The sequence below is a fragment of the Schistocerca nitens genome, chromosome 8, assembly GCF_023898315.1.
Source record: "Schistocerca nitens isolate TAMUIC-IGC-003100 chromosome 8, iqSchNite1.1, whole genome shotgun sequence".
Classification (NCBI taxonomy): domain Eukaryota; kingdom Metazoa; phylum Arthropoda; class Insecta; order Orthoptera; family Acrididae; genus Schistocerca; species Schistocerca nitens.
The window spans coordinates 486,849,926-486,864,296 of record NC_064621.1 but is presented as its reverse complement, the minus strand read 5'-3'; the positions used below and the strand labels follow the sequence as shown (position 1 = coordinate 486,864,296).

The 14,371-nt window shown below is 38.5% G+C and overlaps 1 protein-coding gene across 2 annotated transcripts in view; it reads left to right on the top strand.

The window, feature by feature from the left end:
* LOC126199383 (transmembrane protein 131) overlaps nt 1-14,371 on the top strand; it is a 385,780-nt gene that overhangs the window by 207,752 nt on the left and 163,657 nt on the right. For both annotated transcript variants that reach the window (XM_049936301.1, XM_049936300.1), the window contains exon 13: nt 5,900-6,124. In XM_049936301.1, the coding sequence (XP_049792258.1) occupies nt 5,900-6,124 (225 nt within the window). The remainder of the gene's footprint in view (nt 1-5,899; nt 6,125-14,371) is intronic.

Below are 14,371 nucleotides of genomic sequence, written 5' to 3'. Positions count from 1 at the left end.
TTAGCCTTCTCACTTTTACTGTTCTGAATCTGTTGACTAGTAGGCATTCTTGGCTCTGTAATTGTCTTTGGCCTTCAAAAGGCTAGTAGGGGTTGGATGCAGGGTGGGATTTCTCTCTCCACAGAGGAACCTGCTCTGACCTATATAATACCATATAGTTCTCTGTAAGTTATTTATCAGCTCTGTCATCAGTATTACCTCAGTCATACTGCTTCTAACAAGGGAACCTCCCCATCGCACCCCCCTCAGATTTAGTTATAAGCTGGCATAGTGGATAGGCCTTGAAAAACTGAACACACATCAATCGAGAAAACAGGAAGAAGTTGTTTGGAACTATGAAAAAAATAAACAAAATATGCGAACTGAGTAGTCCATGTGCAAGATAGGCAACATCAAGGATATTATGAACTGAGGAGCACCGTGGTCCCGTGGTTAGCGCGACAACTGTGGAACGAGAGGTCCTGGTTTCATATCTGCCCTCAAATGTAAATTTTACTTTGTTTATTTTCGCAAAGTTATGATCTGTCGTTCGCTCATTGACGTCTCTGTTCACTGTGATATATTCTATACGACACTGGTGACGGCATGTGCATCACATGACAGGAATATGTTGTCGGCCCACATAACTTGTACACTTAGCGAATGGGTAAAAAGATTCTTCTACCTTGCCCGATTTAGGTTTTCTTGTGGATGTGATATTCACTCCCAAAAAAGTGATGAAAACATAAGAGTTTGTCACATAAACTGAAAATAAAAAATTAAACTTTTCACTCGAGGGAAGACTTGAACCTAGGACCTCTCGTTCCGTAGCTGCTCTCGCTAATCACGGCGCTCATTGATTCCCATTGTCCTTGATGTTGCCTATCTTCGAATGGACTACTCAGTTTGTATATTTTACTAATTTTTTTCATAGTTCCACACAACTTCTTCCTGTTTTCTCGATAGATCTGTGTTCAGTTTTTCAAGGCCTATCCATTGTGCCAACTTATAACTAAATCTGAGGAGGGTGCGATGGGGAGGTTCCCTTGTAAGTACTTTCATCATCAGAACACCTTCCTCGTAGACATACTAACTCCAGGTGAACTACAGCTGAATCAACAGACTTACTGTTTAGTCAGTCAACCAATCAGTCATTCACTATATGGAAAGTTTTCAGTTAACACCACCTAAAAACGTGATAATAACAAAGCATATTCAATATAAAATGAATTTCCTCAGGGTTCATGTCGACCTTATGTTGTCTCAGTCTCCCAGGAGTGTTTATTTTTATATTGTTAGTAAGTGTGTGACGGGAGCATATTGGTACAATTGTTTCTGCAATATTTTTTCAAATTATACTGTTACACCAAAGAGGATTTTTGATGGATTTTTTTATCACCTTACTTTGTGTATTTTTATAGAGCATGATTTGTTGTGTATTTGAAGTTTAATCAGACCTTTTATGCATTAATAGTATTTACAAAAATTTTTCCTTTATTAGTCTTTCAAGTAGGATCTTAGTGATGCCTATCTATTCTATCAAACACAACTATGTTTCTAACTTTTGTGATGAATCTTTTACTTATGATGATCATTGTTGTTGTAAAAACATTATAATCACTAATCCTTGTCTCCTTGATGATGCTCTTGAAAAGCCTTGGACTTGTTAGTGGTCAGAAGTTCCTAGTAATGTATGTGTTCTTTTTTTCATATAAGTTTCAGTTGGATACATTTTGTACTTCTCACGCACACTCTTAGAAATACAAGCTTTTGTAGGGCTGCCGTCAAATAATAATGCACACTGTTTGGTTAAAGCACAGCTCTGCCCTTCCAGTGACTTTTTGTGCATAAATCATAATTCCACCAAGCCCAGTAGGCCACACTTTTGTTTTTGAAAACAAAATTTTAAAAATACTATCAGCTTTTGGCAAGATCTTTTTACGCCATTATTTAGATCCTAATGACATGAGTTTTTGTACTTAAGTTGTGGAAAAACTCTCTGATGTATTGAATAGGACAGAAATTCCTGCAAGAATATTCTACGTGCACATAAAACCTTCTCAAAGCCAACTAGACTTAGTAAATTCCTTTGTGAGATTATGACTTTTGTACTGTGTCTTTATATGTGTGCTCTTTGTTAAAGTAATATTTTATAGTGAGGTACCTATCAGATTTTGGAACAAACAGGGCCTTCAAGAAGTTAACCCAGTAAGTGTGGAGTATGTGTAATATTGAATGTATGAAGGTTTTTAACTGCAACACAGAAAATATAAATTGATGCATTGTATGGTGAAAAACAATCTTTTTGTGAAATGTAGGCTCTTAGTCAATCACTTGTCGTTCAGCAAATCTGTCTACATTCCTTTTCCCATTATGGATTGAGCATTAAGTCTCTTCTATCGTGTCAAAATCTTGCCACATCTTCTTGGTGTTGCAGTGTTATTTTCTCGGGCGATTTAAATACCTAAACCTGTATGAAGACACTTTTATGCTGCTGTAGCCTGTGGAAATCCTAAATACTGTATTTTTTGCAAAGTTTTGTATATGTTGTCTGTCTGTGTGTGTGTGTGTGTGTGTGAGAGAGAGAGAGAGAGAGAGAGAGAGAGAGAGAGAGAGTGAGTGAGTTTCAGTTTGATATAGAAGTTAAATGAACCTCTGCAAAACAAAGAATGCTGAAAGCTGAATAGAATTATCTGAAATAGAAGGGGGAAAAATCTCCACTGGGATAAACAGAGATATATATCTGGAGTAGTATTTGAGTGAATGGAGTTGTTGAATGAGAACATAGTTCAGTGAGATTGTCTGGTTAAATTTTGATTCAGTGGTGTCCTGTCTGCTCATCCTACAAGTTATCTGCTTATGACTGATTGCAAGAATTGTGAAACACACTAATAGTAGAGTAGTTGACTGTAGATTTGTTTATGCATGTATTGCAACGGGGGGGGGGGGGGGGTGGAGGGTCAGTGACAGTGACTCAATACATTATAGTACATTTAAAATTAGTTGTGACTATTGACAGTTCAGTACGGAGTGAGTGAAGGGGAGCACCATTGCCAGCATGCAACATGTGCTGGATGCATCAGCGGGTGATGATGACGCCAGTCCTGCTCAGCTTATAACCTGTCAGCTGTGCAAGCGTGTCTTTCTCTAAAACCGTTTTAAAGAAACATTACGGTAATAAACTCCGAATCTCGCACATCTTATTGTTTCATTCATCAGCTTCATGATGAATTACCTATCATTTCGCTAATGGTCATAGTTTTTGTGATATATCTGTATTAGCTATTGCAAAAATTCTTAAAGTTTACAGTGAAAAATATGGGCCAATATGAATTTATATTTGTGTGTGTTAGGTCATATGTTGCTGCATATGAAATGTAGATAACATATTAAATTATTCTTTAAACCTTGAAGGGTATCACTATCTGTCTCCAATGTTGAGAAAATGGAGTGTATGTAAAGGGCTCCATCATGAACACACTCCTCCCTCACCATTGAAAAAGCGAGAATGAAATATACATAAATCCCTCATTTATCATAAATGTCTGAGATACTGAAACAAGATTTTGCAAATGATAACACGCAAAGAGAAGGGTATTTTGCCATATGATCAATATGCAAAACTTCCGTATCTTCCGCAACATTCATGCAACTACAGATTTTTTTTATGTGAAATATTGTAATTTTTAAGGACCATCAATAGCCTGTGAAGCGAGAGTTGCAGTGGGTTTTGCAACAATATAAGTGAAGAAACTGCACATTTATTTTTACACCAAGACTGGATTTTCTCATAACTATTGATACGTCTTGCCCTCAGTTACTAGTTTAATAATACATTGTTTTATGATCCTGCAAAATGTCAACTTCATTAGAATGTTATAATAGAGGGAAACATTCCACGTAGGAAAAATATATCTAAAAACAAAGATGATGTGACTTACCAAATGAAAGTGCTGGCAGGTCGACAGACACACAAACAAACACAAACATACACACAAAATTCAAGCTTTCGCAACAAACTGTTGCCTCATCAGGAAAGAGGGAAGGAGAGGGAAAGACGAAAGGATGTGGGTTTTAAGGGAGAGGGTAAGGAGTCATTCCAATCCCGGGAGCGGAAAGACTTACCTTAGGGGGAAAAAAGGACGGGTATACACTCGCGCACACACACACACATATCCATCCACACATATACAGACACAAGCAGACATCACTATGTTTGTGTTTGTTTGTGTGTCTGTCGACCTGCCAGCACTTTCATTTGGTAAGTCACATCATCTTTGTTTTTAGATATATCATTAGAATGTTAGTGAGATGTATACCTGTAAACTCTTCTATGTTTAGGCAAAAGAAGCAGATGTTAACACAGCAACAAGAGAAGTAACATATTACTCAAAACTCACACAGTCCTTCATGAATGCATGTCTCCACAACTAAATTCTCGGTATGGCTGACAACTTGAGTGCAGTCTTATGATGCAACATTTGCAATGACTTGTTTTTTGTCAGCATTTCAACCTCACTGAGGGTAAATTTCGTGTTCTTTTTTGCCACTTTACTTTTCACCTAGGCCATATATTCTCAGTCAGATTTAAACGAGCATGATGTGGAGGAAGCCTGATTAAATTGTGATATTAAATGAAATGATAATGTGGTATTGATGGCCAGGAGGCCCAGCCCGGGGAAGTTCAGCCTACGGATTGCAAGTTTTATTTCAGGTGACGTCACTTTTGGTGACTTGCGTGTTGGTGATGATGACAACACAGCAGCCAGTCCACGAGCGGAGAAAATCTCCAACCTGGCCCAGAAACAAACCTGGGCCCGCTGTGTGGTATTCAAACATGTTAAAACTCAGCGAAGCAGCTGGATTTGATTAAACTGTGCTCTTTAGCGTTAGCCATTTAGACGGCCTGGTAGCATGGAATTTTTAGCTTGTACAGTGCTACAAATTCCATTAACTTTGCTTTACGCAAGGTAGTTTCAGTTTTATCCAATCAAACATTTCTTTATACTTGTAGAAGAATAGCTACTTTCCTCCGCTGCGCTGATGGAGCTTTATCCATCACAAGAGAGTAGTATTGTGCATTGTCCATTACTATTGTCGAGTTGGGAGGAATATTTTGCAACAGAACATTATCTTTACAGCTGGTGAACATGTTCTTGGATGACCACTTCTATTGCGAATCTCGTGAAATATAACGTGCGGCACCATTATTATTAATGCAGAGCCAACACTAAACACTTGTTCACAATACATGATGACTTTAGTACAGTTCAACGCCAGAAAATATCACTTTACAACGAGAGCTAATGAACGTATGAGCCTCTGATGCACAACACTATGTGGTATTGTTTGTTTATCCATGGCATGGCAACAGGGGCGCTTTACCAACCAAACTGCTGGTTGCTTGGTAGGGAAATCTGGCTCACCATTGGTGTTACCTTGGCAACAGTGTCATGTCTCCCCTAGTGAGCCAAATATCAAAAGTCACAATGAATTTTAAACGCACTGTAGTTTGTGGATTTTTACATTGTCATATTCAGTATAATTTTTGGGTGTAAAATGGAAACCAGTGTTTCTGACATTGTTGCAAGCTGCCTTTTTTCTGGGTGACTACTGTATCTCAGCTTTTTAGAGCTACTGGTCACAACAATCAAAAGAAGTGGCTAAAAGGGAGAATAGGAGATGAGTTTAGAGTTTTTGAGGGGGAAGGACAATGCACTGAAATGCCCAGAGTAGGTCAGAATAGAAACATAAGGGCATTGATTCGTCTGTTTACAGTATCACAACCTTTCCTATCTTTTCACTTGTATCTTATACAGAAATGTACATTTGTCATTATGTACATCTGTCATTATGTTCCTGTTATATGTCCTAACCATACTTTTTATAGAATTAATGAAAATTTGTGTTCAATTTTCAGGTAATCATCACTGGGCAGAATGAGACTGAGCTTAATTTTGGAACAGTGGGTAGTTCGAGCCAGAGAGAGGCACATTTTGCTTTACTGAATAACAATCCTGTGGCAGTAAATCTGAAAATGTGGGGTACCAATCTTACAGGAGGAGCTGTGGAATTACTTGGTGTGGAAGAAGGCAATCAATCCAGTGTGTTGAGAAAGCACAGCTTTAAAAATATGAGCAAAAGCGTAAGTATTTTAGGTATCTCATCTTGAGAAAAATAGATCACAAGGTTTAAGTGAGAATGGCCGTCTCTCCAACATAGTCAATGCAGTTAGCCCAGAATTTTTTTTATAATACCTTCAGCACAAGATCAATAAAATAAGCATTCACATCAGATTCATTCTCAAAATATGACATGAATTTTCATCCAGCCATTTCTTCATGTTTTTATATAAAAACTTACTGGTGGGAGCCAGATCCAGCAAATATAAATTAGGGAGTGCAGAACTGAAAATCATCTGAAGATTCTCAGTAGAGGAAAGGCCACTGCATCTTTTTCAATACCCATTAGATTCTTTATTCAATATGAGGAAGAGCTGGTGCCTCTTCTAGCAATAGTATTATTGTAGTTTTCTGGAGCAGTGGAGTGTTCCACATAATAGGAAATAGGTATATGCCATTCCACTCTGTAAGGGGGATTGCAGGACGAATGTGCAGAACTGTGGACCTATCTCACAATGCCAGTTTGCTATAGATATTTGGATGTATTTTGTGCTTTAATATGACAGTTTGTTTGTAGGAATCGGCATGGGTTTTCCAAATCTATGATCACAAAATATTGTCCTCTGACTATTGGTTTCAGTCAATACAGCTGATCCTCAGTCTAAATACTGACAGGTAGAATAACTTGTAAACAAAATAAAAGAGTTGGAATGTCCACATTAAGCTTCTTAGGTTACACTGTAATATTATTCCTCCTGCGTGTATTCAGATCTGAGGATGGTCATTATTTATTGAAATCAGTATTCCAAGATCACTATTTTATAGTCACAGATTGGAATTACAGATGTAAATCCTTTACCTCTTCAGTCATTGAGTGTATAAAGCCAACCATGTCACATCTTGTAGAAGTCAGTGTGTCATAATTGGCATGGATATTCTCTGAACATAAGAAATTGCAGTTCACCAAGGAGGAGACCACTTACAAAACTTCTGTTTGACCAGTTCTTAATTACTGTTCATTTGTCAGTGACCCTTTACCAAATTAGATTAATGGGGGGGAGGGGGGCACAGATTCAAGAAGAGCTGTACCAATTACCTACCTGTCTAGTCAGTGTTAACACATCACAAAAATGTTGTCATTTTAAACACTCTTGAAGAATATTCATTTTAATCCATTGGTCATTGCATTGAGTGAAAGAAATGTGTCCTGCCCAAAGCTTCATGTAAAATGTTGTGGATGTGACCTATCAGTCTTTGCAATGCCAGCTAATTAGTTACCTTCAGCCAGTAATAATTGAGTATGGCATTGTGAATGTTTGCCACAAGAAGCGACATTGGTCATCAGGATTTGGTGTGACCTAAGCACTCTGAATCTCAATGGATGCTCACCTTTTACCCTTCAGGAATAATTAGAAGAATCCTTTCCAGTTCTTATTAGACATTGTACTTCAGAACAGATTGTAATTCAGTTTCATCCATTTCTCATAGAAAAACTAGAACTTGATTGCTTATATGATTATTAGAAAGGAACAACTAAACATGTGTATCTCAGACTCGAGATTGTGCCTACCAAAGAATTGTATTTGTTGGAGATTATCATCATTTGCTCACAGTCATGCTACCTCTGTGTTAGGATGAGAATGTTGAGAGCATTCTAGTATTTTATTTTGAGTCATTATTTTTATGTCTTTAGATTGTGATGCAATGGTTTGTGAAATGAATTGAAAATAAGTTTATTGGTATGAGCATCCTTATGGGCATTAAAATATAAATCATTATACTTCAATAATTAGAGTAAAATATTGAGACATAATAGGGGATTGTTCTGGCATTGATCGCTTATCATTGCATGCACATTCTTAAATGTATATAAATGATCTGTATTGCTTCATTGTGTTGCTCTGTAAATTTTAAAATAATTCAAAATCAATACAAATTGTAATTGTAAATAATTATTTCCACAGATGTGATACTCAGAGATCACTTCTGATTTACTGCTGACACATATTCTTTCTCATCTTGTTACAGAATCTTTCGATAATCATAGGTCTATCAGACCAGAAAACAAACTTTAGTAATATTATGAATGACATATTGCAGGAAACAAAACAAGCCTTTTGCGACAACCTTTGCAGGTTTTAAGAAGTCACATGACTGTATCCATAGACTATCGGCATTGGAAATTTTATGAAATTTTGAATTTTACCCACAGCTGATAAAAAAAACAGAATTCACCTTAACTAATGCAAAATCTAAAGTCAAGTTGTTGTTGTGGTCTTCAGTCCTGAGACTGGTTTGATGCAGCTCTCCATGCTACCCTATCCTGTGCAAGCTTCTTCATCTCCCAGTACTTACTGAAATCTACATCCTTCTGAATCTGCTTAGTGTATTCATCTCTTGGTCTCCCTCTACGATTTTTACCCTCCACGCTGCCCTCCAATGCTAAATTTGTGATCCCTTGATGCCTCAAAACATGTCCTACTAACCGGTCCCTTCTTTTTGTCAAGTTGTGCCACATACTCCTCTTCTCCCCAGTTCTATTCGATACTTCATCATTAGTTATGTGGTCTACCCATCTAATCTTCAGCATTCTTCTGTAGCACCACATTTCAAAAGCTTCTATTCTCTTCTTGTCCAAACTATTTATCATCCATGTTTCACTTCCATACATGGCTACACTCCATACAAATACTTTCAGAAACGACTTCCCAACACTTAAATCTATACTTGATATTAACAAATTTCTCTTCTTCAGAAACGATTTCCTTGCCATTGCCAGTCTACATTTTATATCTTCTCTACTTCGACCATCATCAGTTATTTTGCTCCCCAAATAGCAAAACTCCTTTACTACTTTAAGTGCCTCATTTCCTAATCTAATTCCCTCAGCATCACCCAACGTAATTCGACTACATTCCATTATCGTTGTTTTGCTTTTGTTGATGTTCATCTTATATCCTCCTTTCAAGACACTGTCCATTCCATTCAGCTGCTCTTCCAGGTCCTTTGCTGTCTCTGACAGAATTACAATGTCATCGGCGAAACTCAAAAGTTTTTATTTCTTCTCCATGGATTTTATTTCCTACTCTGAATTTTTCTTTTCTTTCCTTTACTGCTTGCTCAATATACAGATTGAATAACATCGGGGATAGGCTACAACCCTGTCTCACTCCCTTGCGGACCACTGCTTTCTTTTCATACCTCTCAACTCTTATAACTGCCATCCGGTTTCTGTACAAATTGTAAATAGGCTCTCGCTCCCTGTATTTGACTCCTGCCACATTCAGAATTTGAAAGAGAGTATTCCAGTCAACATTGTCAAAAGCTTTCCCTAAGTCTACAAATGCTAGAAACGTAGGTTTGCCTTTCCTTAATCTATTTTCTAAGATAAGTCATAGGGTCAGTACTGCCTCGCGTGTTCCAACATTTCTACGGAATTCAAACTGATCTTCCCCAAGGTCGGCTTCTACTAGTTTTTCCATTCGTCTGTAAAGAATTCGTGTTAGTATTTTGCAGCCGTGGCTTATTAAACTGATAGTTCAGTAATTTTTACATCTGTCAACACCTGCTTTCTTTGGGATTGGAATTATTATATTCTTATTGAAGTCTGAGGGTATTTCGCCTGTCTCATACATCTTGCTCACTAGATGGTAGAGTTTTGTTAGGCCTGGCTCTCCCAACAAAAGTATCGGGACACCTGGCTGGAAATGACTTACAAGTTTGTGGCGCCCTCCATCAGTAATGCTGGAATTCAGTATGGTGTTGGCCTACCCTTAGCCTTGATGACAGCTTCCACTCTTGCAGGCATATGTTCAATCAGGTGCTGGAAGGTTTCTTGGGGAATGGCAGCCCATACTTCACGGAGTTCTACACTGAGGAGAGGTATCGATGTTGGTCGTTGAGGCTTGGCACGAAGTCAGCGGTCCAAAGTATCCCAAAGGTTTTGTAGGATTCAGATCAGGACTCTGTGCAGGCCATTCAGATCAGGACTCTGTGCAGGCCAGTCCATTACAGGGATGTTATTGTCGTGTAACCACACTGCCACATGCCGTGCATTATGAATAGGTGCTTGATGATGTTGAAAGATGCAGACACCATCCCAGAATTTCTCTTCAACAGTGGGAAGCAAGAAGTTGCTTAAAACATCAGTTTAGGCCTGTGCTGTGATAGCGCCATGCAATACAACAAGGGGTGCAAGCCCCTCCATGAAAAACACGACCACACCATAACATCACCGCCTCCGAATTTTACTGTTGGCACTACACACGCTAGCAGGTGATGTTCACCGGGCATTCGCCATACCCACACCCTGCCATCGGATCGCCACATTGTGTACCATGAGTCATCACTCCACACAGCATTTCTCCACTTCAATCGTCCAATGTTTACACTCCTTACACCAAGCTAGGTGTCGTTTGGCATTTACCGGCATGATGTGTGACTTATGAGCATCTGCTCCACCATGAAATACAAGTTTTCTCATCTCCTGCCTAACTGTCATAGTACTTGCAGTGGATCCTGATGCAGTTGGAATTCCTATGTGATGGTCTGGATAGATGTCTGCCTATTACACATTACGACCCTCTTCGACTGTCGGCGGTCTCTGTCAGTCAATAGATGAGGTCAGCCTGTACACTTTTGTGCTGTATGTGTCCCTTCATGTTTCCACTTCACTATGAGATTGGAAACAGTGGACCTAGGGATGTTTAGGAGTGTGGAAAGCTCGCTTACAGACGTATGACACAAGTGGCACCCAATCACTTGACCACGTTTAAAGTCCGTGAGTTCCTCAGAGCACCCCATTCTGCTTTCTCACGATTTCTGATGACTACTGAGGTTGCTGATATGGTGTACCTGGCAGTAGGTGGCAGCACAATGCACCTCATATGAAAAACATATGATTTTGGCGGTGTCCATATACTTTTGATCACATAGTGTATAATTGGAACATAGTAAAAGGTTAACCCAAAAACATCAGTTTCGGAAGACTAAAGACAAAATAAACTTAAACTCTCCGTGGTTCTCTGATGACCTTGCTCTTTTGTCCAACAACATCCAGGAAACTTGATAGCAGATTAAATCACTACTCCACAAGGCATCATGTGGTGCTTATTGGTTGGTACTTTGTAATACTGCTGTTATTCCTTAGGAGTACCAATTGCATCTGGAGCAAAGGAAAATTAACTGCCTGCTGCTTCCATACCGACTGTAATTTCTCTTATTTTGTCCTTGTGCTCCTTACATGAGATGTACATTGGTGGCAGTAGAACCATTCTGCAGTATGTCTCAAATGCCAGTACTATGAACTCTCTCAATAGTGTTTCAGAAAAATTACATCATCTTCCATCCAGGGATTCCAGTTTGAGTTCACAACGCTTTTCCACAAGACTCGAACATAAAGTAGCAAATCCAGCTGCACATCTGTGAATTGCTTCAATGAGTTCCTTTAATCCAACAAGGTGGGGATCCTAAATACTTGAGCAGTACTCAAGAGTGGGTCACACAAGTGTTCTGTTCATGCTCTCCTTTATAGATGAGCTAATTTTCCTAGAATCTTGCCCTGAAGTCATACTTTTGCCTTCCCTACAACCAGCCTTCATTGCTTATTCCATATCATATTGCTTTGCAGCATTATGCGTAGATGTTTAATTGAAATGACGGTGTCATCAGCATCCAACTAATATTGTGTTCGAACATTGCAGTATTGTGTTGTACTCATCCACATTAACTTAGATTACTTTCACATTTTGAGCAAGAGGAATAAAATGGAATAGATTAGCAATAGGAATAGGTGTTTTGTTCAAATCATCCTGTATCTTCCTACAGTGACTCAATGCTGACACTTTCCTTTACTCTACAGATTGCTGCTTACTTTATCTGACAGATAATTTGTGTATGTACTGAACAAGAGTGCTCATTGACACTTCCCTGGGGCACTCACGATGATACCTTCAGCTCTGATAAAGACTCGCTGTTAAGTCTAGTGTACTACAATGTTCTGAGTTACTCACATATCTGAGAACCTCTTTTGCATGCTTCGACCTTCATTAATAGACTGTTGTGTGGCACTGCATCAAATGCTTTCCGGAAATCGAGAGATATGGAATCTGCCTTTAGCTATTCATCAATGGTTTGCGGAATATTATGTGAAGTAAGGGAAAGTTGAGTTTCGAAAGAGCAGTGCTTTTTAAATCCATGTTGATTTGTAGACAGAAGCTTTTCTGTCTCAAGCAAATTTATTATATTTGAGCTTTAAATATGCTCGGTAACTCTGCAGCAAACTGACTTTAAGTACCGTATTTACTCGAATCTAAGCCGCATTTGAATCTAAGCCGCACCTGAAAAATGAGACTCTAAATCAAGGGGAAAAAAAAAATTTCCCGAATCTAAGCCGCACCTGTAACTTGAGACTCGAAATTCAAGGTGAGAGAAAAGTTTTAGGCTGCACGTCCAAATCAAAACAAAGTTGGTCCATTATAATATGAGACGTAATTTTGGTTGAATGAATGACGATACAGCTACAGTAATTTGGTTCGAGTTGTAAGCTTAGCAGTTAACCTTTACCAGGTAGCCATTGCTATGCGTCAAGCGCTCCATCCGTATTTATACGGGTACCCTTCCTTTTTCAGGTGCTTCGTCTGGTTTGAATTGATTGCTTATTTTTCTTTGATCTGATAAGTGCCGTTCTCTTTGTTATAGGTGTTTCTGTCACTCTAAGCTGAAAATGCATTACTGTATTGTGCCATGCATTGTTTGTCGCTTTCGGATAATGAGTGTTTACGGCCTGTCGCCGCTCGCCGCATGGCTTGCTTTTCTGCACGATACCGCCGCATACAATTAAATTAAAAAAATCAGAGAGAGAGAGAGAGAGAGAGAGGAATCGTCTCATAAGCAAAATAATTACAAGAAACTGCTATTTGTTGTTGCTTACACTGCTGCTTTCTTTGATAATGATCATCAAGAACCAAATAATAGACTGCGTATGATAGAAGATGTTCTGAATGAGAGTTTAGCGAAAATTTTTCTCTGTTTGAAAATCTTTTCAGACGCCTCTTTTAGTACATTACATTCTGCACTGAAATTAGAGTCATCTTAGATTTAAAAATCTAGTCAATTGCCGTGCTTCACTTCTGACTGTATCACTATTAGGCATAAGAATAATACGAATATAAACATGACGTGATATGTGTATTCTTCCGCTTTTGCTGTTGTCTCACTCTAATTTCATAGTTTATTAGGCAGACAGGATTTAAATGAGATAGCTGAAAACATGAAAGAATACATGACAAAATGTTTATATTCGTATTATTCTTATGGTGAAGGGAATACTGCATGTTATTCACAATTCATAAAAGTTCCTGTTAACAACCATCTCTTCTCACAGGTAGGAAAAAATTCAGAATGTAGAGTTTCCTATATTGACAAACATCCCAAACAATCTTGCCATTCGGATTTTCGTAGTACATTGAAATGCTGCTACATTCGAAGATGAACAATACGAAATTTGTATTTCCTTCGTTGGATAATGTATGAAAATGCAGTGGCCGAAACTCGGGGCGGAGAAAAAAGCTCGCCTTCCACCTTTTTAATTTATTTACTGACGCAGAGGTTTTGGTGCCAGTATTTATCTTTGTGCCTGCAAAGCATGCCTGTGTAGCGCTACCTATATTTGACGGCAGAAGTTAGTTGTGGTGGCACCTACCAACATTTTTCAGAACTTCCACTTACTTTGCACTCGATTCTAAGCCGCATCGGTTTTTTGGATTACAAAAACCGGAAAAAAAGTGCAGCTTAGATTCGAGTAAATACGGTATACTAGTCTATAATTTTAAAAGTCCATACTTTTGTCCCTCTAACTTAGTAGGGTTACCTGTATTTTTTTCCATTCACTTGGAACTTTGCACTGGCTGAGACATTCACGATAATTGGAGAGCCAAGTAAGGGCCAAGTGCCGAAGAGTACTCTCGGTAGAAAACTGAATTGGGAGTCTGTTCTGTCCCAGTGACTTGTTTGTTTTCAACTTTTACACTTGCTTTTCAATGGCATGGGAGCACATATCTATGTCCTCCATACAGTCAAACAATGGCATGCCTGTATGATCCTCCATCATGAGTGATTGTTTAAGTGGAAAATTTAAAAATTCAGCTTCCCTTTTGCTGTCTTCTGTTGCCAAACCTGACTGGATGATTCTCAGCCTGATCTTTCCCAAACATAAGATGGTGGAAGATGTACATTTCACATATTGATCGTTCTATAGATGTTTGAATTTC